The sequence below is a fragment of the Limulus polyphemus genome, unplaced genomic scaffold (assembly GCF_000517525.1).
Source record: "Limulus polyphemus unplaced genomic scaffold, Limulus_polyphemus-2.1.2 Scaffold463, whole genome shotgun sequence".
Lineage (NCBI taxonomy): Eukaryota > Metazoa > Arthropoda > Merostomata > Xiphosura > Limulidae > Limulus > Limulus polyphemus.
Genome location: NW_013666073.1, coordinates 55,347 through 81,230, shown reverse-complemented (window position 1 = coordinate 81,230; position 25,884 = coordinate 55,347). Strand labels below are relative to the sequence as shown.

The following is a 25,884-nucleotide window of genomic DNA, read 5'->3' as shown; positions in this document are numbered from 1 at the left end:
AAATAAAAGTTCTATCTTCATACTTTAGAACTGTAGCTACTTTACAGTAGAACTCACTTTAGTGAAATTTTACAGTTACATTTTCTTGTAAATAAGCACTTTAAGTGGCTTGTCTATTTCAACTAATGTGGTATTCTATGAATATCTTGCCATATTTAAGTATGTGAGTGTATATATGCATGCTTACACATGCACAAAGTTTGGTTAGTAGAGTACTCACAATAATGTGCATTTTCACTGCTAGATTCTAACACAAACTGAAGGTTTCAACACACTAGAAATTTTTGAGAGGCTAAAACAGCAAATAAATACTGTTATTCTTTACTTCTTCCTAGTAGAAATCACAGTTAGTACAGACTGTAATTAAGGAGTACTAGTTGAAGTGCTCTTTTTTACATTCTTTTTATCTTCACTGCATACTGATGGTAATAAAATATTTTTGTATTGAAGGTGAGTACATCAAAACTTATGACAATGTTTATAATGGACTTGCTAGCTAGCACCATGCACTGATTTTGTAATCTAAATTCCAGTGGATAACACAAAAATATTTAAAATATATTTTCTAATCCAACTATCTACATAATAGATTGGAAAATAAAGATCATAAATCTTTTTTTGAGCTTAGCTAGAGATGTTTTAAAATTCCTAGTGATCATCTCCAGTCATACGTTCTAGGCATTATACTTATTAACATCAGCTGTCCTAATTGTTGAGACCCAGTGGAATTAAAAAAACAAAAAAACAACAACAATAACATATGCTTACACATATATATACAACACTAGTAGTGTAGAAATTAAAGCTGCAGTTCACTTCCAACGATTTATTTCTTAATCAACCAATCACTCTTATTGTTGAGTTGTCACTAGTTCCCAGATGTAGTAACTGGGGGTCCTATGTTAACTGCTACTGCAAGTGTGCATCCACTTATGCACATTACTACTTAGGTGACATTTCCTCCTCTCACATTTTTTGAAGATCCAGGGAATATTCAGTATGTTGTCTTCCTCTTCTGCTGGATAAAAGTACTAGATAGTGTTCTCACGATCATTTATGGCTTCAACTTATCACTCTCCACTTCCTGATCAACCAAGGTGATGCAGAAGCATATTAGTAACACTTGGATTCATGTTGGATGTGTTTTTTGCATGCTATATAAAAGCTGAATCTCATAACGTTATTGGATTAAGTCACCATAGAATGAGATAAGGTCAAGTTCAGTTGGATTTGAGTGGTTTACGTGCCATTGAAGTACACCAGAGCTACATCCAGTCTCCTCATTCAACTGATGTTATTTCATTATCTTGTCATACATTCTCATCTGTCACTTGGCTGCTTTTCAAAACTGTTGATGTGCTAACTTGTGAGTATCCACTAATGTGGATCTCAACCTTTCTATGTACTCTTGCAGACAATCTGGCAATTTTGCAACTGGTGGCAGCCATGCGTTAGGTCTATAGGGAGTGTAACTTCACATCTACACATTAACATGTTTGACAAGCAGCTGGTGGACTGCTGCTCCACTGTGCTGTATGCTATCATTACATATGGCAGATGGTCATTCTACTTGGTTTGATCACAGCTTACATAGCACACACTTTAAATTATAGACAAGCAACTCAGCCAAACTAGCAGACTGAGGATGATATGATGAAGTCATAGTTTTCATGACACTCATGTACCTTACACAACTGGCAAATAGTTGAGTGTTTAATTTTGCTCCTTGATTGGTATGTATCTACTGATGCTTCAAAGTGAGCTATCCACTATTCAACCATTGTATTACCGACTGTCTAAGCCAATATACCAGTGAGTATGTTTTAGCCCACTTAATAAAGTAAGAAATTATTAATAGGATACACTTACAATTTTAGGGAGAGATCTGGTACTATTAAGGGCTATTCTTTGAAACAGAAGAACTACAACTCACAGAATGAACTTATTTGTATGCTGATGATTGATTAGCTGAGCCACACAGATAATGAAGTGCATACATTGTTACTCTACATTTCTTTTGAAATGTGGCCAGTAAAATAGCCTCTGCAAGCTGCCTGTAGTACAGGAAACTTCCTGGTATTCCCAGTATTTTCTAGTTCTCTGAAGTTCATCAACTGCTTCAATGATGTGTGATCTACTTCAGCAAAAAACTCTTGGCTCTAAAAATGGGAGCAAAAATACTAAATGAATGCTACAACTACAAGCATTTATTTTTTCAATGTATAATAAAGCCATTCAGCAGACATTAAAGTGTGGTTCACATACACTATTACATGCTCCACACCATCCTGTACTTTTGGAAGCACTCTTTCAATTCTGCTGTTTCTGCAGAATTCAAAAGTAATGTTGCAAGCTTTCTCTGGTGATTTAAGTTATATTATCTGCACAATCTTTTATCAGTGGTCTCAGGTATACTGACAACAGTAAATTTGTTTGATGATAGAATGCAGTCATAATGACACTAGGTACACTACTAGTTTCAGTCACTTCTTCCTCATGCACTGTTACCAATTATTGTTCCAGCCATCTCTAAAGCCTGTCTGATACAGTTACAAACCACTATAAGAATTTATTTTGCTCTAAGATATACACTTGTTTGAACAAGTAGAGCTTGTTTTGAACAAGGAAGCAGTGTGTGTTTCAGCTATGGTGGTGCAAACTGAGATTGTGTTCAAGATCCATCATGAACTGAAACACTACTTGTACATACAGATATCACCTATGTTCTCTCATGCAGTTCACTGCTGTTCTGCATGTTTTGGTCAACATTTTATAGTTTCACTACACAGCTGTAGCTCTTGTGATGCATACATAGATAATGTATTAAGAGATATAAACTTAAAATACCAATACTTGAGCCAAGATCTATTACTACTATTCTCACACAACATTCTATAATTATATTACTTGTCTTTGTTTATCATTGTTTCTCGTGGGGCCTGCTGATCATGTGTGATTTAACTAACTCTTCTACAAAACTTATTTTTACCTGTTTTTTTTAGTAAATACAGATATCTTTTATTCATTATATTTAAATATAGTATTTTTACATTATACCTCAACTTTGTAACCACACTAATAGAGTCAGCCATTCTTTTGTTTATTTATCAATAGTGTTGATTCTTACATAAACTTTAGGGCTGAGATTTCTCTTTAATTCCACTTGAAAACAATAACTACACTATCCTTCCACATACTAGATCCATAAATCTCTAGTTATTGTTAAAATGAGATAACTGTGCACTAATTTTATCTCTGATTTACTACAAATCATGGTGTTAAAAATCATTCATGCCTAAAGACAAAGACAATCATTATGAAACTTTGTTTGTTATAGTCCATCAGGTAGAGGCCAAAACTTGTATTATTGGTACCAAAAAGGTGACCAGGTTTCAATGGTATCATTTGGAAGGTCAAAATGTATAGAATAAATTTTTCCCTGGTAGCAGTGTCAAATCATCATCTTTCTCTAATTTAAACATGGATGAAGTGAGGTGGTATGTTTAAAAGTTGGAACAAATTTTAGCAAGAAAATATTTGTGTAAAATTCTCATACCCTTTATAATATGTCAAAAGTTTGTGGCATAACACTAAAAATAGTTGCATTACACTCAAATTATATGAAACAATGCTTTATGGTATCAACAGAACATTTTTCTAAATAACATGAATTTCGTAGACATATTCATGATGTCATCATTCTCCAAGCTGTATAATGTTTGTTATCATATTAATGATCTTTTACATCTATCATCTTTCAAACAAATATGCACAAATACTTTTACATCACATGGCAAAATTATCCAGTTTGGTAACAAAAAGTTAGTTAAGGTATGTTTTACCTTTACATTAAGTATACCAATAATTACTATCATTATTTACATTTTATTACTAACATTAGAATTACTAAGTCTAATAAATATTATACTTACAGAATTCACTGCAGAAGAAAACTAAAAGTTTTATTCCTAAACTTTTCTTTTTCTATGATAAACAACAAGTGTTTTAAAGTCTTCATTATTGTTTTTTTTCTTTTTCAGGTATACTTATCAAGTGATAAGAATTTAATTGAAAATGGCTTCAACAACAACAAAGTGTATTGTTCACATCGGCAATGAAGATCCTCACACCAACCTTACAACTCCCAGGGACTTTGACTCATGGAGCATTTTGTTGAGGGCAGCTAGGCTGAGACAACATCAACCTATTTCAAAAATTGCTGAAGGTTTAGAGGAGGGAGAAGTTCCAAATGTACATTATCATCTTACATGCCATAAACTTTTCACAATGAAAAGAGATTTAAAGAAATTGGAGAAAGTGGAAACCAATGAAGAAAAAATAGTCAAGAGTATATCTCTCTGAACACAAACTCTGTCATTTAGTTCTACAGTTATGGAGAAAGTCTGTATTTTTTGTCCAACAGAAAAGTCCTCAAAGTATATAAAATGAACCAATACCTAGAGAGTTATTGATTAAATGTGTTGGACTTCAGGCCGATGCCACAATCAGGTACATTGCAACAAAGAAACAAGATGGCCATATTCTTGCAGTTGTAACAAGAGAACTGCTATTGGCAGAGGCTTGGTACCATAAGTCATGTTTATAGGCATTACACAAATATGAAAGAAACTATCAACAATACTGCCCAGCATAAAAATGATGTTGAAGTAGGGCACAATGAATATAAGCAATCAGAAATTGCCTCCTTCAGCCAACTTTTTTAAGTACATATCACAGGAGGAGTTCTAGTCACCAATAATTGTCAAACTTACTGATCTCAGTCACCTGCTTACAACTTATAAGGTGTACCACAAGGTGTATCAGTGATAAAAGAATCAACAAAGAAACAGATACAGAAGTTCCTGGAGGTCAAATTTGGAAAATCACTGCATATCACTCCTGCTGACAAAGGAAAACTATTGGTATTTCCAGATAATCTTAACATAATTGATCTTGTGAAAGAGAACCAAAAAATGAAAAAAAGAACTGAAATTACTCCAAAGTAGGTCACCCAAAAATGTCGAAATATTAAAGAAAGCAGTGATGCATAATCAAAGCAGAAGTAAACACAAAAACTTGGCCATTCATCCCTTCACTGTTTACTCAGGACAGTGTAAAAGTACCAATAGATGTAACTGTAACTAAGCAACCCATCACAATGGGTAATAACCCTGATTAATTCTTTTTCTCAAGACATTGTTTATGCTGTGAGCAATGGCTCACAGATCCCACCAAAGCACATTTTATTACCTTGTGTAATAAAAGCTTTAACTAGATATACAAATATAATTAAGATGTTAAATCACCTTGGGTATAGAGTTTCATATACTGTTATTGAAGGAAATGAAATGGCACTCTGTCTTCAGCAACTGTCTACAACAGGTAATGATGCTGTTCTACCAGAAAATATTCAACCCCATGTCTTTACTACTTTGGCACTGGATAACATCGACATGCTGGAGGAGACACTTACTGGACAAGGTACATCCCACAAAGTTAATGGAATTCCTAGATGAGCTATACTGATATGGTGAGCATCCTTCTAGAAATGATTCAAAGTTCCAGAGAAGGTAATTACACACAGCGTGTATTTGTGAGTGCATTGCATGGTGTTTTGCTTATGACAAATGAACTAAGCTCAATACCTTAGTACATATTATACCACTGGCCACTGCTGATGGTCTTCCAAGAAAAATCAGCAAAGCAAACTTTGCAAAGGAACTTCAAGAACCTTGTACATCTTCAAATGACATTCCTACTCACTCAGCATGTCTCCTAGATGTAATGACATTAATACACAAAATAAAAGGAGAATAAAAAACATTTGGAAACATCACTTCTTTTATTCTTTCAAAAGTTCTTCATGAAGCATCTAATTCTTACTGATTGGACATCATTTTTGACACATACAAGACCTTATCAATAAAATATGTAGAGAGATCAGAAAATCATCCACAAGCATCATTCAGCTAAAGAACATTACGAGTAAATAAACAGTACTGCAATGGGGAAATTTCCTTTCTGAATCATATAATAAGTCCAACTTTTTTCAATTTCTCGTCAGTGAATGGAAGAAGCCAAAGTACACCGAAAGACTTGGAGAAATGATTCTGTATGTGACTTCTGATGAGAACTGCATCAAGATATCTCATGGTGAGGGTAGTGTAATTGTTCCTGATCTCTGTTCTTTGCAAGAGCAGACAGACACTTGACTGATCTTACATTCTGCACATGCAGCTGAAGCTAGACATAAATCAATCATACCAGTTGTTGATACTGACATATTTCTTTTAGCCCTAGCATTTAGTGCTAGTATTGAAGTTTCCATCCATCTCTTATCAATTATGTAGACATAGATAAAATTGCTTCTGCTCTAGGCAATTCTGTATGCAAAGGGTTGAGAGGTATGCATGTATTCACTGGCTGTAATAATGTTAGCACTTTTGCTGGATGAGGAAAGCTTACAACATTGAAGATGCTAAAGAAATATGATGAATTTCATGCCATTTTTTCTGAGCTAGGAAAAGAATGGGAAGTTTCTACATCACTAATGGTTGGACTTGAGGCATTTATCTGCCAACTATATGCTTCTAAGGCCACTTCAAAAAAAGTGAATGAACTCAGGTATCATATATTCGGCACAAGCAAGGGTCATATTGAGCCACATCAGCTTCTTCTGTGTGCTGATGTCCTTCGCAAGCATGTACCAATTATCACCTATGTATTTGGAAATGTGGTCTTGAAACACTACCAAGCATACCTTCACCAAAAAGTCATGGATGGAAGGTTCAAATACACAATGACAGAGAGGAGTTAGTTATTGACTGACTAGATGAAGCTCCTGCACCCAAAACAGAACTTGAACTCTTAGCACGTGACTACTCAAGATCTTGCAAGATTCTAAAATGTGCATGTATAAGCAATAACATGAAATGCTCAGAACTTTGTAAACTGAAGAATTGTGACAACCAGCCTGAAAAAGATGGTGAAGACGATGAACAAAAGCTGATGGATGAGGAAAGTGACATTGAACAACTTGAATTTTGCTATATTTTACAGGATTAATGAAGCTAAAGATAAACATTTACTTTGTAATTGACATTCAATTTATCTTAAATATGTTTTCAAATAGAAACCTAACATATGTATTTGTTTTTAAAATTTTATTGTGTCAATCCATGTACTGTTAGATATTTTCTTTTGTGGTTTATCCTAAATTATATATTCTTTAAAGTAGTACTATGAGACATTAACAGGGATAGTGACAGTAAAAACCTGTGATATATTACGCATATTAGTATGAAGTTTAAACTGACTCCATGTGTATGTGTTGTACATAATTCTGAGTAAAAAGCAAAGTAAAAAGCTTCAATTATTATCATGACATTTAGTACCTTTTTGGTACTGACTAACTTTTAACTACAGACAGAACTGTTCAGTGTTTGTAATTTTGAAAAAAAAAAAACACTTTAATTGTGGTTTGCTTTTCCTATGCAACACCTTAAAAGTATTATGAATAGTGTCCTACAGTCACCTTACCTGTTTATTTTTATAACACTAATATTTTATGACACATTGTTCATTTCCACAAGGTACATTTCACAAGAAATATTGTTTGTGAAAAAAAAAGAGTGTAATATTAAACGTTAGGAATTTATGTGCTATACACTGGACTATAGTGAATTCACAGATTGTAATTGTATTGTAATAAATAATAATAATAAGTAAATAATAACATTAATTAAAACTTGATAAATAACATCAATAATACATAGCATAAAAAGTCAAAATATATAAAAATTAAAGCACAAATAAATAATGGTAACTAATGCTTTTTCAAGTAAAATTTAAAGAAATGGGATAGTCATGTTCAAATATCAAAATATTTGTATACAGTTATCCCATTGAAAATAATGACAATTAGAGAATGTCATGTGTAAATAAAACTATCTGGATGGTGCCTATATATAAAAACAATGACATTTAGAAGCTTCTATTAAATACTACCTTAATATTTAGAGCAGAAAATTCTTTCAACTCTTCTTTTTCTTCTTTTTGAGGGCTGCACAGTCTGTATTCAGTAAGGTATTTATTGATTCTATTGTCAATTCTATCCATTTTTTGTAAAGCAACCTGAGATATGAAAAAAATAATATTTGTTTCTCCTATGCACAAAAGTTACAAATACTTTCAACTGATACTAATACTTTTTTTCTTTGTGCAAAGCTACATGATGGGCTGTCTACACTGTTTACCATGAGGAATCAAAACCTCAGATTTTAGCACTGTAAATCAGTAAACTTGCCACTGTCCCCTAGGGACACTGATATTAATATATATTTAAAAACCAATATTAATTCCATAGAAAATTATTAACTTGATTTTAATCATTATGAAGATATTAACTATATGAAGTAAATTTACTGTTTAATTAAGAGTGGATGCAAATCTTTATCTCTAGGAATTTTTGGGCAATTATAATTTTTAGTCTTTATGAATTTTCAGAAGCAGATTGTTTAAAGAACTTTTAAATATTAGACATTATTCACCACAAAAAATATCTCTTAAAAAAAAATGTTTTATATAAAACATAAATTTACATGGTCAGTTAAAGACTATACAGCTTCAATGTCAGTTGTCATTAGCTCAGCTAGGAAGATAGTAAAATATACTACCCAACTGGCAAATGTTTACACAAAATTATAACTCCAAAGGTTTTTTCTTAAAGAGCTTTTATTTTAACCTGTAAGATAATCAGAAATACACTTATGGTTTTCCAGGAAAGTAAAATTAAAACTAAGTTTAAGAGATGCCAAAGTCAAACCAAAGATAGAATGATTATCAGCGTTCTTACACCTTAAAGTAAGTTATATTATGAAATGTGCACATACAATTGTATTCATCTTGGTTTTCTTCGTGATTTTTTTAAAATGATTTTGACGGTAAAATGACTGAATTTTCCTAGCAGCATTTTGCAGAGTATCATAATCATTTCTTTTCATCACCTAAATAAAGATCAATGAAAATTAAAAATTTAAGCTCTACCTTGCATATTTTTTCATAAAGTTAACAATGTTTCAAAATGATACATGTACGTAAAATACATCAACTGCAAATATAAAATGTATATACAAAACTTTCATTCTTTATAATGCACTGTATGTTTTCACTGAAAGCCTTCAACATTCAATAAATATCACAAAATCCACAATTTTAGAATAATTCATGGTACAGATGATTATGTGATAAAATTCAATTGGTTTTTAATATTTTATAATTATCATTTGTTATTTTGTGGTTGATAAGGAAAATATTAAATATATAAATAAAATTTAAATACTTTTATTTTATGTTTTTTAATAATATCACTGTTAACTCATTAGTATTTGGAAATCTTGCTTTCACAGTGAACAGTTAATCCATTTCACACAGCTTTCTCATAAAGCCTTAGCAAGAACATTAAATAACTGAACACATTATTTATAAATTTTTCATCAACTGACAAATTATGATAAAATAAAATAGAAATCTACAAAATAACTTGCAAAATCATTTATAATATGATACATAATAAGCATTTAGTAAAAGTATAGAATGGAGTTTAATTTTTCTATCTTTGCAAAAAAACCACATGTTGGGAGATGCAAAGTATAAAACATGTAGGTATGGAAACAAATACTTTTTGTCCAAAAGAAAGCATGAGTGAATAATGATGTTCTCTAATCTAAAGATATAAGATGCTGTATTGCAGTTCTATATTTTGTATTTAGAGAAATGTTTTGTTAACCTAGAATATTTTTCTTGAAATACAAAAGGACAATTTTGTGACAATGTAGTATATTCAAGTCAAACTAATTTCCTTTACAGTGATGGGATAGGTCCACAGAATAAAAGGAGATTAAACAAGATATTTATCACAAAGTAATGCTGTGTTTCTCTGAATATGTGAATTCATGAGAATGGATACAATGTAAAATACAAAAGCACAATCTTTATTATAACCCTTTACGAGACAGGTCACGCATGAAAGGCCATGTCATCTTGTTTGTTGACTCACATTCAAAATTTTATTGAACTACTATTTCATGAATTTATGTCAATAACTTTAGTATCAAACTATAGATTATAATTCAAATTTTAGTACTATACATTACCCAATTTCTTAATTTAAAAGCAAATATTAAAAAAATACAGATAAACATCGATATTTGTGTGTCACGTGGTATGTTGAATGCAGCACTGGTTCAAATTAGATGTTTGTGAAGTCAAAATACCAAGTCTGTAGTTTTGTATGAATTAAAAACTAAAATTACTGATATTGACAGGCTAGAATATAAAATAAGAAGGTCTTATCTCTTTTATTTGCTAAGATATTGCTCATGTAATAAATCAAACATAGTGGCACCCTGCTCACCTCTTTTCCATTTTTGAAAATGCTCCCTTATACACATTTACTACTATATATGACATGAATAACCAATCGGAAGCTCAGAATGTCCCTAGTAGCTTTCTCAGCCATTTTAACGGGCTTGGTGCCATTCCTTTCTTTTGAACCAATATTTCAAAGAGGTAGGATTTGTCTTTAGTCTGCTCTAAATTTCATATTTTTTTAGACTAAAATACATCTTAGCTACTAGAATTGATAAATTATAGTGGAATTCTATGGTATTGATGTAGTAATTTATGATTTCTTAGTTGTTCAAATGTATATATATAAAACCTAAAAAAAAAGAAATTTGGTTTCATATCCTCCACGTGCAAAACTTTTAAAGGCTTAGCAACCTATGTCAAGCAGCAACTGAGTACAAAGGTCGTAACTAGAAGAGATAATTGTTTGCTTTACTTCTTTATTTACTGTTCTGTTTGTTAAGAAAAATAAGTTTAAGAACTTACTTCAAAATAGCAATAATCTATATACATATATAATGTATAATAATTGAAATGTGACAGGATTTTACAAAATACTAGTCTACTAAAACACAGCCAAGATAAGTTACTTTGTACAGACCAAAGGTTAGTTTTATGTTATTTGATACGGTAACATGAGTGCAAGTGAGCCGCGTCATTGTAACTTCTACATTATTAGCAGGCATGGCTGAAAGGTCAATATAATAAAGGAATAAATATATATAAATGTATAATGTTATGAGATTTAAACTATTTAGTCTAAACATTTATGTTTTCGTGTTATAATTTGTGATCAGCATAATTTATATTCATTGCCTGATTTTTAATGGTGGTTGCGAGATCAGTCAAATCTACTGAACCTGTACATAGATTAATTAATGAAAATAACAGATAAAATATACAGTTTTTTCTTAAGAAATGTTTGATAACTATCTGGACATTATAAAGATTTCGCATGTGAAATCACAAAATTTTCTGATGCATAAAAGTATTATTAATCTTAAAATGAATATTACTTTGCATGATAGATAGGCAACATGCAAAAAAAAAAAGACGAAAAAATTATTGCTTTACAAACCTTAAGACTTAATAAAAAAAATTGATATTTTGCAAATGAAAGCATTGTAATGTTTACTGATAATCTGCCCAATTTCATTAACATTCATTTACTAATTTAAAAGTTATAGCATGAAAACTATAGCAAGCACAAAACGGTTACAAGGTCAGTCCCAGGGACTTAGTCCGTGCTGAAAGAGATAATGTAACACATACACAGTATGTGTGTACTCAATTTGAACAATGGATTGTTGTTTGTACTGGGTTGAAATTGCTGTCTACATTCTTTCACAACATGCAGCACTACAGCTATTCATCAATGAGACGAACAGGTATGACCTCAAAAAAATGACAAAGTACCAAAACACCTAGAATGAAATCAACTTAATGAATTTTTTCCTCAATGTTATTTTAATATAAATTAAAGTTGACAACCTGGACTGATAACAGTAATGTGATGTATATATATTATGAAATAAAGAAATCAATAGCTTCAATACTATTATTTACATTAATTTTTCATAGGTAATTAAAATCAGCACTATAAAACAATAATAATCTTATTATAAAATAAGCATTGAGAATTTTTGGATACTGCTTGAATAGGTAATGAAAAAGAACTTTAATATAAGTTTAAAATATAGGTATAGGGGTAAAATACAGGGTTGGCATTTGATTATTACCCTCTAATTCAAATCCCAGAGGGCTTTTGTGTCTTCCACATGCATTTGATGGTACATCAGCTAGTATTCAATAAATCTGATGCAAATCTGGCTTGTCTCCACTTTCCCATGTTATACTTGAATACATTTTCAAGAGAAAGAGAGGAGGTTGTTGGAAGTATGAACTATATAAGAAATATTAAGGTGTGGCTTGTAGTTCTGCTTAAGATCATTTTATTTAAGATCTTTTATTTCATTTCTATTTAATATATTTTATTATTTTATTTATTTTGTAAGGGCAGAAGTTGGGAGTAGCATAAAACATATAGTAGAAATTTTAGGTGGTGGCATTTCATTTCTATTTTAGGAATTATTAGAATTTTTAAGGGTGGAGGTTAGGAGTGACTTGTAGTAGAAATATATTAGGATGGTTTCATTTTATTTCTACTTCAGGAATTAGAAGAACTTTTAAGGGTAACTGCCTTCCAACAGGTGGCTGCAGACAGTGAAAGACAGTAGGAGACATTGTGGGTGTAAGCACTCAACACCTTTCTCTTAATCGATTTTCCATGATTACTGGCTAGTTTAACATCAGCATTTGGAATTTGTCTAGTAGATGGGATATCCCCAACACATTTGGGTGCTGTTACCATGGACAATATCCATTATGACTTTAAGGTGATGACTAGGATTTACAATTGATTTTGCAAAGAACTTCCTAATGCTTAAATTCAATGATGAGGAACCCACTTTGAGACTAATAATGCTTGGAAACGGCTTGAAAGGGTAATGAAGAAAAACTTTAACATAAATTTAACATAACAGCAAATGTACAATGTTTCGACAAGGTTCTCTCATCATCAGGCACAACTAAACAATACATTAAATATCGAGATATTGCATCTGCAATGAAACCAGTACTTCTTGGAGATGATCTTCCAGTGTCACATCCACTAGCAAATTAGGAAATAGAAGAGTTATCCTGCAAAGAAGGTCTGGTTTGAATTTTGTGCAAAGCTACACGAGGGCTATCTGCACTAGATGTCCCTAATTTAGCAGTAAAAGATTAGAGGGAAGGCAGCTAGTCATCACCACCCACAACCAACTCTTGGGCTACTCTTTTACCAATGAATAAAGGGGTTGAACGTCACATTATAATACCTCCATGGCTGAAAGGGCAAGCATATTTGGTGGAACAGGGATTCAAACCCATGACCAATTCCTACAAAGAAGACAATGAACCCTCTTCATCTAGTAATTCTATTCCTGTGGCTCCTCAACATGAACTACCTCATCTGATCACACAAGAAGAGCTAAATGATTTGATTCATGACTTGTCACTATCAAAGCAGCATGGGGAACTTCATGGCTCTCGTTTACAGCAGTAGAATTTATTAGCTCCAGGAACAAGAATTTCAGTTTAATGAAATCGTCAAGAACTTACTTCTCACTACAGCATGCAAGATACTTTGTGTTTCTGTACAAATGTTGATGCACTAATGGAAGCAATAGGTATGAACATTATCCTCAAGTATGAAGACTTTTTATCGGTCCATCTAAAGTTAAACTGAAAGCTGTAGTTTTACACAATGAGAACACTAAGCCATCAATTCTTGTTGATCATACTGTTAACATAAGTTTGTGTTTTTCTTATAGCAAAGCCACATCGGGCTATCTTCTGTGCCCACTGAGAAGAATACACCCTTGATTTTAGCAGTGTAAATCCGAAGAGTTACTGCTGCTCCACCGGGGGACTTTGTGAACATGAAAGAAACTTATTAAAGCATGGAGATTATACTTGAGGCCATCAAATATGATCATCATAGAAGGAACATAAGTGGTGATCTGAAAGTTCTTGCACTCTTGCTAGGCCTGCAGAGTGGGTATACCAAACATTGTTGCTTCTTGTGTCTCTGGGACAGCCAAAATGATAAAAATCATTTAAAAAAAAAAGACAGGTAAGGGAAATAGAATATCGAGTATCAACCCTAAGTGAATCCTCAAAATGTGTTTATGCCCCACTTCATATTAAACTGGGACTCATGAAGAATCTTGCAAAAGGAATGAACAAAGATGGTAATGGTTTCAGATATCTGTCTGATAAGTTTCCAAACATCAGTGAAGCAAAAATGAAAGGAGGTATCTTTGTCGGGCCACAGATTCGATGATGATTTTGAAGCAGTACTCAATCAGAAAGAACTTTCTATCTGAAAATCATTCAAACTGCTTGGCAAGAATTTCTTAAGACATCACAGAGACTAAAACTATGCTGTGATGATTGATGATATGCTCAAGAACTACAGGAAAATAGTCCAAAATGTCATTACAGATGCACTTCCACTGAGATATTTCTACAAAGGAACAGCAATATCAAGGACAATGGAATCTTGCAATGATTGGAAATTAATGTCAGTTCTTAGAGCATGAAACTGAGAACATACACAAAAGGTGCAAGAAGTCAAGCAGATATTTTGTAAGAAAAAAGTACAAAATAATACCATGATGAAAGTTTTGAGCATATCCTGAATGTACTTTCAGTGCACAATCTTATAACAGTCATTCCTTTTTTAAACTGGTATTGCTATTATGTATTGTTTTTGAACAATCTTACATGCAATTTTCAATGAATAAATGAAAATTTTTACAATAAATAAGAATATTTTGAATAACTCTATCATAACTCAAAAACTAGAGGTGATCAGTAATTTTCAACATGATTTTTTTAGAATCAGCATCATCAAATCACCCAGAAACGGTTGCATTTTTTTCTAGTAGTAGAGAAAATGTTTTACGTTGCCTAATGTTATTGAAGAAATATTCCTACACAGTCGAATGTGTGACTCTGTGATATATAATTTTAATAGCAAAGGCAAATGCATGAAGGTATACCTTTTCATAGAAAAGGCTTATAATTTTTTTTCTTCACTGAATTTTTAAAAATCTCTTGTCAGAAATGAAAAACATTAATAATAATGTATTGTAGCACCATCTATTAGGTTGAAAAGATATTTTATTTGTTTTTGACACTTAGTCACTGGTGATTATTATGCAATATCTTATCCCTGACCTAATCTATAATTGTATTTGTATTTTTTTGGATGTTCAAAGAGCTTGTTGTAAATATGATAATAAATACATAGAAAAAATAAATATAATAATAAAAAAACTAACCTAAATATCCTGATTCAATTGGGATTTCAATGCGAGACTTCCACATGATAGTTAAGCACTATAACCACTGTGATACCCAGTCTTTGTAATCAAATGTTAACAAATAATTCAAATCCATAATTGAAACTACTATAATATTATTATTATGGTTTTTCCTAATATTGTAATATCTTGCTCTTAACATCTGTTGATAATTAAAAGAAGTTATAAAAAAAATCCTCACTAGACTTGGATTTAAACTCAAGAGTTGCACTTAAGACAGACCACTGAGCCAATTTCAACATTACCAACAAAGGAAGCATTCCAAACAGAGAGTGGCATTTATCATATAGATAAAGTGCTCTTCCAAGTATGTTCACCAAACATTTTTACATTATGATGAAAACAATTTATGCCAGATAAATGCTTTCTTTCATCCTCAAAAAAATTGTTTAATGTATGTTACATATCAACTTTAAACCTACATCAAACACAACTGAATGGAGCCAGTGTGTATGATGTAGGCTTTAGACCAAAATGTAACACACATCACAAAAGTATTATGATAGTGAAATAAAGGATTATTTTTCTTTCTAAACTAAATAATTTTGTTAATTATGCTTTTGTATTTCTGCAATTAAACAGCATACACAAGTAAAAGAACTTACTATTGAAAAGAAACTACTATTAGAAATAAATTGATATTGACCAAAAATACTGTTACCTAGCCAGACCTGATGTCATCATAACAGGTCAGGTATTATGTCACCGATACATCTTCTCCTGGTCATTCTTTTATACTTTGTACCCATAAGTGATGACAACTATGATAGCATCTAATTAAGAATAAAAATATTTTAATGCTAAGATGAAATGTATATCTCACAACAAATTTTACGATGTAGAAAATCATATAATTAAAAAAAGTCAAAATTAGATACTCTAGTATGTTTCCTCTCACTAAGTTTTGTGCAACTTTGTTACACTCTTTCACTGTGAGAACGAAAAAGATCAGAGGATATTAATGACACTCTCAAGTCTAGAAATGGTAAGTCCACTAGCAAGGACTATCTAACCACCAAGAGAGACAATAGCACCATGAGAAAGAGACTGTGACCCATGAGGCTGTCTCAGGTGTATGTTGGCTCAGGCATCATAAGAGATCAACTGCTCTTGCAGATGCAGGTTAAGACTGATGAAATGATACAGATAACTTCTCTTTACTCTTCAAGTGGACAGAAATTAATATTTGAACTGCTTCCTTAAGTATTTTTGGCAGGTAATTGCTTGAAATGAGTGGACTCAAGGATAGATAGTGTAGCACCTGATGATGGCCCAGAGCTTGTCTCAACTGAGCTTAGTAACTGGGACAAATTCATAGCTGATTTGCATGACATTTCAACTCAGATTAGTACAAAGGTATCTAACCATCTGATCTCAAAGCTTGAAAGACAGGAACAATTTAGAACTGGGTAACTTTTGCAGACAATGTGTCATTTACCATGAAAGGTATATCCTGTCATGGCAGCTGTAGATTGCAGAATATTCTAATAGATAAATTTACTGAATGGATTCCAAATGAAATTATATGTTACTGTATATATATTAGGTATATCTACACACTAACAGAGGCTGTTTCTATGGTGACTAGGTTTCAGTTGGTCATTTCAAGCTAGTTGCAGAAGAGGCAGAAGCCTTCAGTAGTAACAATTCAGTCCAAACAATATCTAGAGGCATCCACATCTACGAAAGCTGGAGCTAAAAGCAAAGCTCCTGTATCACAGAAACCTCAGTCTCAGCAAAGCCACCTAAATAAGTGGTTAGGGGTTTCCAGCAGCCATGATAATTGTGCCACAGTATCTACAAGTACGTCTTCCCAGATGACACTCTGAACAGAAATGGAGTGCATACCTTGTTTTTGAACTGGTGGGTATTTCAAATGAAATTGATAAAACATAAGATAGGAAGAACATCCTGCATAATTCCACAGAAGAAGCTGGAGGGATGCATACAAACCACCGTTGTTGCAGCTCTGGCCCTTTTAAGTTACTGAGGCCCAGTTTGTACATCCACCAAAATGGAAAAGCACAGTAGTCAGCTTGTAGCCTAAGGGTTAGGTGGCCAATCTACCTCACACAACTAGGTAGGTCTTGCTTTGTGACAGTAAAGGTGCACAGAAGAAAATGCATTCCTGGTTGATACAGGAGATAAAAGTAGAAAATAAGTTGAAAATGACCATTGTGGCAATCATGAGGCATAAAAAAGATGAGTTTATATATTGCTAAAATAATTTATTGATAGGTGATGTTTCAGGCTAATGCCCTTCTTCACACCTAAATAGAGACTATTAAGAATTTGAAAGAGACACCATGAATCCAAGAAAGAATATCATATGGTCTTAACAATACTACACAGATTAGTGACCCACATGGTAACCAATAGTGTGAACAGTTCAGGTGTGTCACTTGTAAATACATAAACAATAATACTCAAATACATGGATTTAAATTCTTCAATATACGACAGTCTTTCACTTGCATATCTCAATGTCTGATTTACTGTATTATATGCAAACATGAAAAATTATATATTGAACACACAAGTCACTGTATAATGATAGAATCCAGGAACATCTTAGTCACATAAGAAGACTGGATAAAGACCATCCCTCTGGACTCCACTTTAGTGGCTTCGAACATAACATCGATGATTTCTCCATAGTGAGACTCAAATATGCACCATGCAATACTGTAAAAAGAGGATGACTTGAAAATAGACTAACTCATAAACTGGTAAAAAGGGATTCTACATGTGGAGAGTCTGGAATGCGTCACAAGGGACTGGACAAATGCCACATGAAGCTGGGGTGTTGTGATGGTAGGATGACACACAGATAACTGAGGTTGCTATAGCAGGTAGCGGGAAAGAGGAAGTGGTAATGGAGGTGATGACAAGTAGTTTAAGGACTGTAATCACAATGGAGCAGACCATAAAGGTGCAATAAGAAGGACTCGACACAGAGTGGTTTGGATAGTGGATAAAATCTGAAGAAGGAGACGGATTCGGTTAGGCATAACGGTTGGATCAATCCTGACTGAAGCTGTCTACTGCCAAAGCCAAAACATGTGGATCAAAAAAAAGGGTAGTTTGGAATTGAGGTGAGGGGTAAATGCATCCATAAATGGAATACCCAACAGGACACATCACCACCTAAACACCTGATGATAAGGGATCACTCCACAGGGAGAATCTTATGGGGACAGGTCAGTCAATCCCCAACAATATTCATAGCACCAAGGAATTGACATGAAAGTAGGTGTGTGTGATGTGAATGATCCCAAAATAGGAATTTCAATGTTTGAAAACACAATAAATGAAAAGGGGGTGCCCCTTTGTTGATTCATGTAAGAGACAATGGTTGAATTGTTGGAATGGATGGTGGCCAATTTGCCTCATATGAAAGAGAGGAAATGATTCAAAGCATGACAAATGGCAGATTGCACCAGAATATTGATGTACAGATCCAAACTGATCAGAGACCAATGACCTGCAATTTCTTGGGAATACATAAATGCTCCCCAATCCATCAGAGAAATGTCTGTGAAAAAATGAAACTCATGAGTGGGGTGGAAAAGAAATGCCTACCATAGTGTTGTCCTTGTTGATCCACCAGGCTAAAAATGACATGTAGTGGGGGGGGGGGGGTAGATAACTCAATCTACAAGATCCTGAGCAGGATTCCATTGATCTTGCAACACCCACAGAAAAGTGCATATTCATGCACAACCCAAGAGAATGAGGCAAAAATTGAGATTGGAGAACTAATAGCTCCATTGATCTCAACTGAAGAGGAGAAGGCTGGGCCTGCCCGAGACAGTAGTTGAAGAACACTCTCAAATGGATAAGGTATTGGGTCAGGATGAGAAAGGGCTTCTCCAATGTAAACAGCCAACCCACATGAGCTGCCTCTTGAAGAAATAATTGTATGTGCATGTGAGATGTTTGTTGGGATGGAATTAAAAGTAGCCATTCATTCATATAATAATTAAACCCAGTCCATGAGAATGAAGAAGTCAATAAAAGGCCATGACCACCTGATAAAATACATGGGATGTGTAAGCAAGACCATATGGAAGAGTATGGAATTGAGAAAGTTGACCTTTGTGGACAAAATGAAGGTAACATCTGGATGTTGGGAAAAAAGGGACAAGAAGCTAAGCATCCGAAATGTCCATCTTGTCCAAGGTGAAAAAAAAAAGGTTGATGAAATAGTTTAGACTGGAAAAATCTAAATAGGGCACTAGTCCCTAGACTTCTTGGTAACTATGAACAAATAGGAATAGAACCCTGGAGATAAGTTACTGATGGATTCGATAGATTCCTGGAGAAGAAAAGCCTGAACTATTTTGAAAAAATGCTGGTAGGAAACTGAATCCCAAGGATGATGAAGGGAATGGGATGTGGGGATAAGTAAGGTGGAGTTAGAAAACAAAAGGATCCAAAGTGAAATTTCTCCTTAAGTACACAAACATGGCCAAATGTCTTCCGACCATACCAGAATCTATGGTATAGTCACTGGTACCATTGATGGCAGGAGACCTGGCATTGAGAAATTTGATAGCTAACTGCTGAGACCATGTAAAGGGGAATAGACAAAGAGGAGGTTGGGATACAGGAACAGGAGAAGGGAATGTTGCGAAATACAAGAGACCACTGATGAAAAAGATGGTGTTGAAGAACAGCCTCTACACTAGACTCCAATGAGTCCAGAAGATCTCCAAAGAGTGAACAGTATAAGAATGGAGCCATACAAATGTCCTACAAATAAAATATGGGTAAGCACATGTGAGCTAAATGTGCATCTGTCTGGGTGATCATAACAACAGAGGAGCCAAGTTAGTAGGGAAAAAGTGTAGGAAGATAAGAGTGCCAACATGTAATACATGAGAGAATGAGATTAGTGGATAGCCTGAGATAGGAGGTGGATGGAGAAGAGGTAATGTGAGAAGGTGATGAGAGTTAAACAATGATGGGAAAATAGGGCCTGGGAAAATCTAACAGTGGTTTCAGGAACAGAACCCCACAACTGAATCAAATACTTCAGGTTCTGTAAGAATGCATAGAAATTCGAGGTATAAAGAAGGTGGTGGTCGAGACATGGCAACACTGATCAGCATGTATCATGATATCTGGAGAGGGTGGGAAAACTAGATAATTAAAGAATGGGGAGGAATTAAAGAGGGAAGGAGAGGAATCATAAAACATAGGGGATACAGAAAAAAAGTTAACATACATGTGGCACCATTTCCAAGAAATGTAGACTGTCTGGGAGTGTCCACAGGTAGAATTTGTCATTCTGTCCATGTTCACCAGGAAAATGAATATCTGGTCTGGTATAAGGAGATAAAACAGCCTGCATAATAGACCCGAACTAGCACTGTACAAAAACCTAAACCTCCACAACAGAATATGTAGAGCTTTATTTGTGTAATGCGCACACCTCAACTGTACACTTGCCAGCTGCAGAAGGAAGGCACAGAGCCTGAGAAACTGCAGGTTGAGGTGCAGTAGCAGGAGTAGCAACAGTAGTAGTCATTATAATTTGAAATATATAATTCAGACTGAGAATGGAAACTTAAAAATCAACCTACAGTATTTAGTTTCCCTTAAAAACATTAATAAAACTGTAAACAATGGAGCTAGTTCTTTAACAAATCATGAAATAAAAAAAAACACAAGTGAAAGTCTGCACTCTACAGTATAGAGGGAGTCAGCTGTGCTATGAGCTGAGGGTTGTTGCATACTTACTTACATTCTAGAGTACAGCTGTATCACTTAAAAACACGAGGGTAGGTAGGAGTATCAAAGCCAGGAGGGTGTGTTTGCACTCTTATGGGTTAAGGGTTGTTCATGCTTACTTGTGAACATGTGGGAGTATAAAGGCAAGTCATGCAAATTTGACTTTAATATTACTGCAGTTGGAAGTGATATATTCCTGACTGTTAGTATGCAGTTTGTTTATCATAATATCATGGTCATGTCAGGGTAGGCATTAGTGTAGTATAACTAAGAGCCTAGGGTTTATGTACAAGGAAAACCAAGATGAGTCAAACATGTCTTAATTATTACAGACTCTCACAATGATGTTGGTTGAACTAACTGACCTCGTAATCATTTTGTACTCGTGCAATTAACAGTGAAACACTAAATTTTAGTGATGAAAGTCATGTAGGGATGATCTATGTATAGCTTTACCTTCCCTATATTCTTGTTTGCATTATTTTTGGCACTGCCACTTCTACATCATTTTACATTTACAAAATGTTTTTTTATTACTTGTATGTAAATGTTAGCCATGATAATTTTTTAAGAATTGTCTTTGCTAAGCAAAAGACTGGCAGACAGCATGACAGTATATTTGTTCATGTGCAGGTACCATACAAAACCTGGGACATTCACATGTGCTTGGGAAATATTTTCTCATGCAGTAGTACTTGTTTATTCTTTTGTCTGTAGTATAGAAATGACACTTGAATGGTAATACTGTTTTAATACAAAATATCTAAAATATTCTCATAGAGTAGATTTAGATTGCATCTATACAGCTACCAGCTTTCAATCTTATATTACAAGGCAAACTTTTGACCTATCACATTCTCACTGATCAAGAAATATCAATTCAGATTTTAATTATGAAAAACAAATTTCTGAGCCTTCTGGCAATGTTTTTTTTTAATTAAACTTGCCAGAATCTGTTACCAGATTTTTAGGTTACAATGGATGATACACTTATGTTTGGGAGTGATTTTAACGATTTCTTTGAAATAGCCAAAAACTTGGAAGTGAACCTTTATCTGAGTGCAGTCAATGTCCTAGGAGGATCTATTGCTGCTGAAAACCTCACCCTTCTATTTCCTGATGAAGCAATGAAGCTTCTCATCTAGAGTCAAACTGTCAAGATCTTCAAACTCCTGATGTGGTCAAGGTAGTACTAGGACCCAGCCTTCCTGCTGTCCAACTCATGCTTTCCATCCCATTATTTGTTGATATTTGCAAAAAAAGGTGTCTTTACACTCTCAAGTATCCTTTTAGAGGGCATTTGAAGCCTATGAACCACCAAACACCAATTATAAAGCATAAACCCTGGGATGAAACTTACCCAATAGCTTAAAATGTGCTAAAATTTGTCACAAAATTGGATCATCACCATCTTACCAATGTCAGAGACTTTAAATCAGCACAGCAAAAACAAGAAAAATCAGTTCCCAGCAAGAAGACAGAGCTTCTGACTTCAGTCCCAGCCCATTAAAGCCTTCAAAACACCACTTCCAGGCAAAAGTAGTGAAATCAATTACAGCCTGAGTCATATGTTAACAAAGAAGGGAACAAATAGAGAGATTTTTCAAATCTGTGTAGGATTCACAAAGACCAAGAAACACTTGGCAAAAGCTAAAGAAATAATGAAAAGAATCATGGCTGTCCTGGAGATTCTGATGTCAAGAGAGGAAGTAACATAGAGTTTAACGTAGGTCAACTGTTTTAATCTTCATTAAAAGCTGTGTTTTATAAAACAAAAGTACTTTAAATAATCTAAAGTATTTTCATTTAAAGCAGTGGTTTCATGAAGTGGTTTCAAGCAGTGTTTTATCTATTTTAAGGTATTTTCATAAAAGTTGAGGTTCTGCAAAATGAAAAGTGTTTCTGTGCTTTATATTCATTAAGATATTGTGACTGTTTAAAATGAGAAACATTCTTTGTTTTTCTAGGTTAATTTTCATTTGAAATTTTGATTTTAGCTTCATGTGTTTCAAAGCATTTTCATTTACAGCCATAATGTTTGTTACAGAACATTTGTGCAACTTTACATAAAGGGCTATCTGTATATAGCTGTCTATAACTTTTAACTAATATATGAGAAGTCAGCTAGCCATCACTACCCACCACATCATCTTGTTTTAATCTAATGGAAAAGTGCAGCTTGGCCATCACTCTTACAGCACACACCCATGGCCCCAAAGTGCAGAGCATGTTTTTGCAACAATGTGCCACGAACCATGCAAATCCCTTGGATACACAGTCCAAGCATGCTAACCACTATGCCAGAACCAGCCTTTATAATGTTGTAAACTAAAGTGTGTCACCTATCTTTTCTATAAGGCTAATCCAAGTATACTTTATTTTAAAGTTATAATGTTATAAAACTAGTGTTTTACCCATATTTTGTATAAGTTCATTAAAAGTATGCATTACTTAAAATTATAATGTTATAAGACTAGGAGTGTTACTGACTTTGGTATAACGTTCATTAAAAGAGTGTATGTGCATGTGTGTGTGTTTTGTTATAGCAAAGCCACATTCGGCTATCTGCTGTGTCCTCCAAGGGGAATTGAACCCCTGATTTTATCATTGTAAATTCAAAAACTTACACTATCCCACCAGAGGATTCAGTAAAAAAATATTTAATCTTAAAAACTCGCACTGCAATAGTATGGTATTACTTTTCTATGAGGCCAATTAAAAACAGTGTCTTGCTGCAAAAAAACTATTACAACAATAAGAAATATTACTTACTTCTGCATAAGGATTATTGAAAAATATTTTGCCATAAAAAGTGTTAATCATAATAGTAATGATGATAGATACTTAAATTCATATAAAGTGACAATGAAAATGTTGTATCACTCTTCTATAGAATAACTCCCAATAAAGGGCATTACAAAAGAGAGAAGACATTGGAAAGATAAGCTGTTATAGTATTCTTTCATAGATTGTTTAGGCAGGGTATTCATGGTGAAATTTTGTTGAAAGGACAAAAAGACTTTCAAAACATCATCATCTACACTTGGGTTTCTACAACAAGCAGTTGCTGTCCATTTACCAAAGCATCATCAAGCTGTTATAGATTTTTGAATATTATTTAATATTAATATTATCATTTGCAGTGATTTGGGTTAAATAACAAAAGAATAACTAGATTTCAGTGGTGTAGCAAGAGGAGTGCAGGGGGGCAGTCGCCCTCGGGTGTGGGTGTGAAGGGGCACAAAACTTCCTCTGCCCTATAATGCCTATTAATTAATAATTATGCCCTCCCTAGGATATAGCACAACTGCCCTACGTTAAGTAAATATGACACAGTGTTACGTTATTTGTGTGTATTACGCTTGCAGTTTTAACTTTTAAAAGCTGCCCACTGAAATACAGTGAGACCGAATTGACGTACAAAAGTAAATTACACTATTCCATCATTCTTCTGCAGATCAAATGTAAGTCTTAGAGTACAATGTACAAGTAAGTGTATGTTCAACAAAAAGAAAATACGAGATTGATGTAACATATTAACTGGTGTGCAAGATTGGCAATATATGCAACAGGCAAGATCTAGATCTAGTAAACATTACAGGCATAATGTAGTGGTTTGTAATTGTATTGGCTGATTGTAAATCATGCCTTACACCAACTAATGTACTAGACTTTAGGAGCACATAAATTTCAACATAAAGAAGGTCTATTTGATGCCAAAGATGGGCATTCTATGCCTGCATTTTGGTTCAAACGACGCCTTCTGAATAGACAAGAGGTCAATCATTCCTGGTTGGTTTATTCAGCTCTACATAAAGCAGCATACTGCTTTTGTTGTCTTCTTTTTTCATCTACATGTATGACATCTGATAGTCGGTCTGCTATCAAAACACAGGGTGGATTTTCTAAGTGGAAAAAAAATGAAAAGTTAAATGCCCATGAAGATAGTGAAAGTCATCGTGAGTCATGTTCTGCTTGGAAAGAAACTGAGTGCCAAATTCGTCTTCAAAGTGGCATTGATGAAGAGCTCCAAAGGTAAATTCAGCAAGAAAAAAATAAATGGACAGATGTACTATGATGGTTGCTGGATTGTACACAATATTTCGCTTCTCAGAATCTTGCATTTTGTGGTCATACTGAGGACATAACCTCAAACAAAAACCCTGGATATTTCCTGTCACGTTTGTAGTTATTAGCAAAGTATGATCCAATAATGAGAGAGCATTTAGAGCATGTTAAAAACAAGCAGACATCAACATCTTATCTTTCTCCTGAAATCCAAAATGAGTTTATAAATCTCATGGCTTCATATGTGCAAAATTATTATTTGTCAGAAATTCGTAGAAACAAATATTATGGTATTCTGTTTGATTCCACACCTGATTTATCCCATCATGAGCAATTGGCTCATGTGATTCGGTTTGTTGACATTGACTTTAAGACAAGAAAAGCAGAAATCAAAAAGTCATTTATTGACTTTATACAGATAAAGGAAAAAAATGCTGTCAATATTGAGAGAACAATAAGCACAAAATTAGAAGCGGTTGGAATTTTATTGAATGATTGTTGTTCACAATGTTATGATAATGCTATCATCTGTCAGGTGTTCAACAAAGAATTCTGAACAAAAATCCAAAAGCAGTGTTTATAAACTGTGACAACCATAGTTTGAACTTAGCATGTCTTCATGCTGCAAGTCAGGAAACAACAGTTATTACCTTTTTGGTATAATTGAAGTAATTTATAATTTTATTGCTCATTCAACAACTCGATGGGATGAACTGCAGCAGGAGCTTAAGATCTCTGTCAA

The 25,884-nt window shown here is 33.7% G+C and overlaps 1 protein-coding gene across 1 annotated transcript in view; it reads right to left on the bottom strand.

Annotated features, from left to right (window-relative positions):
- Positions 1 to 25,884, bottom strand: part of LOC106458433 (alpha-scruin-like) — a 154,415-nt gene that overhangs the window by 74,427 nt on the left and 54,104 nt on the right. Inside the window, exons 10-11 of the mRNA XM_022384648.1 lie at positions 8,892 to 9,005; positions 8,008 to 8,133 (exon numbers count right to left, since the gene is read on the bottom strand). Coding sequence (XP_022240356.1) covers positions 8,008 to 8,133; positions 8,892 to 9,005 — 240 coding nt within the window. The remainder of the gene's footprint in view (positions 1 to 8,007; positions 8,134 to 8,891; positions 9,006 to 25,884) is intronic.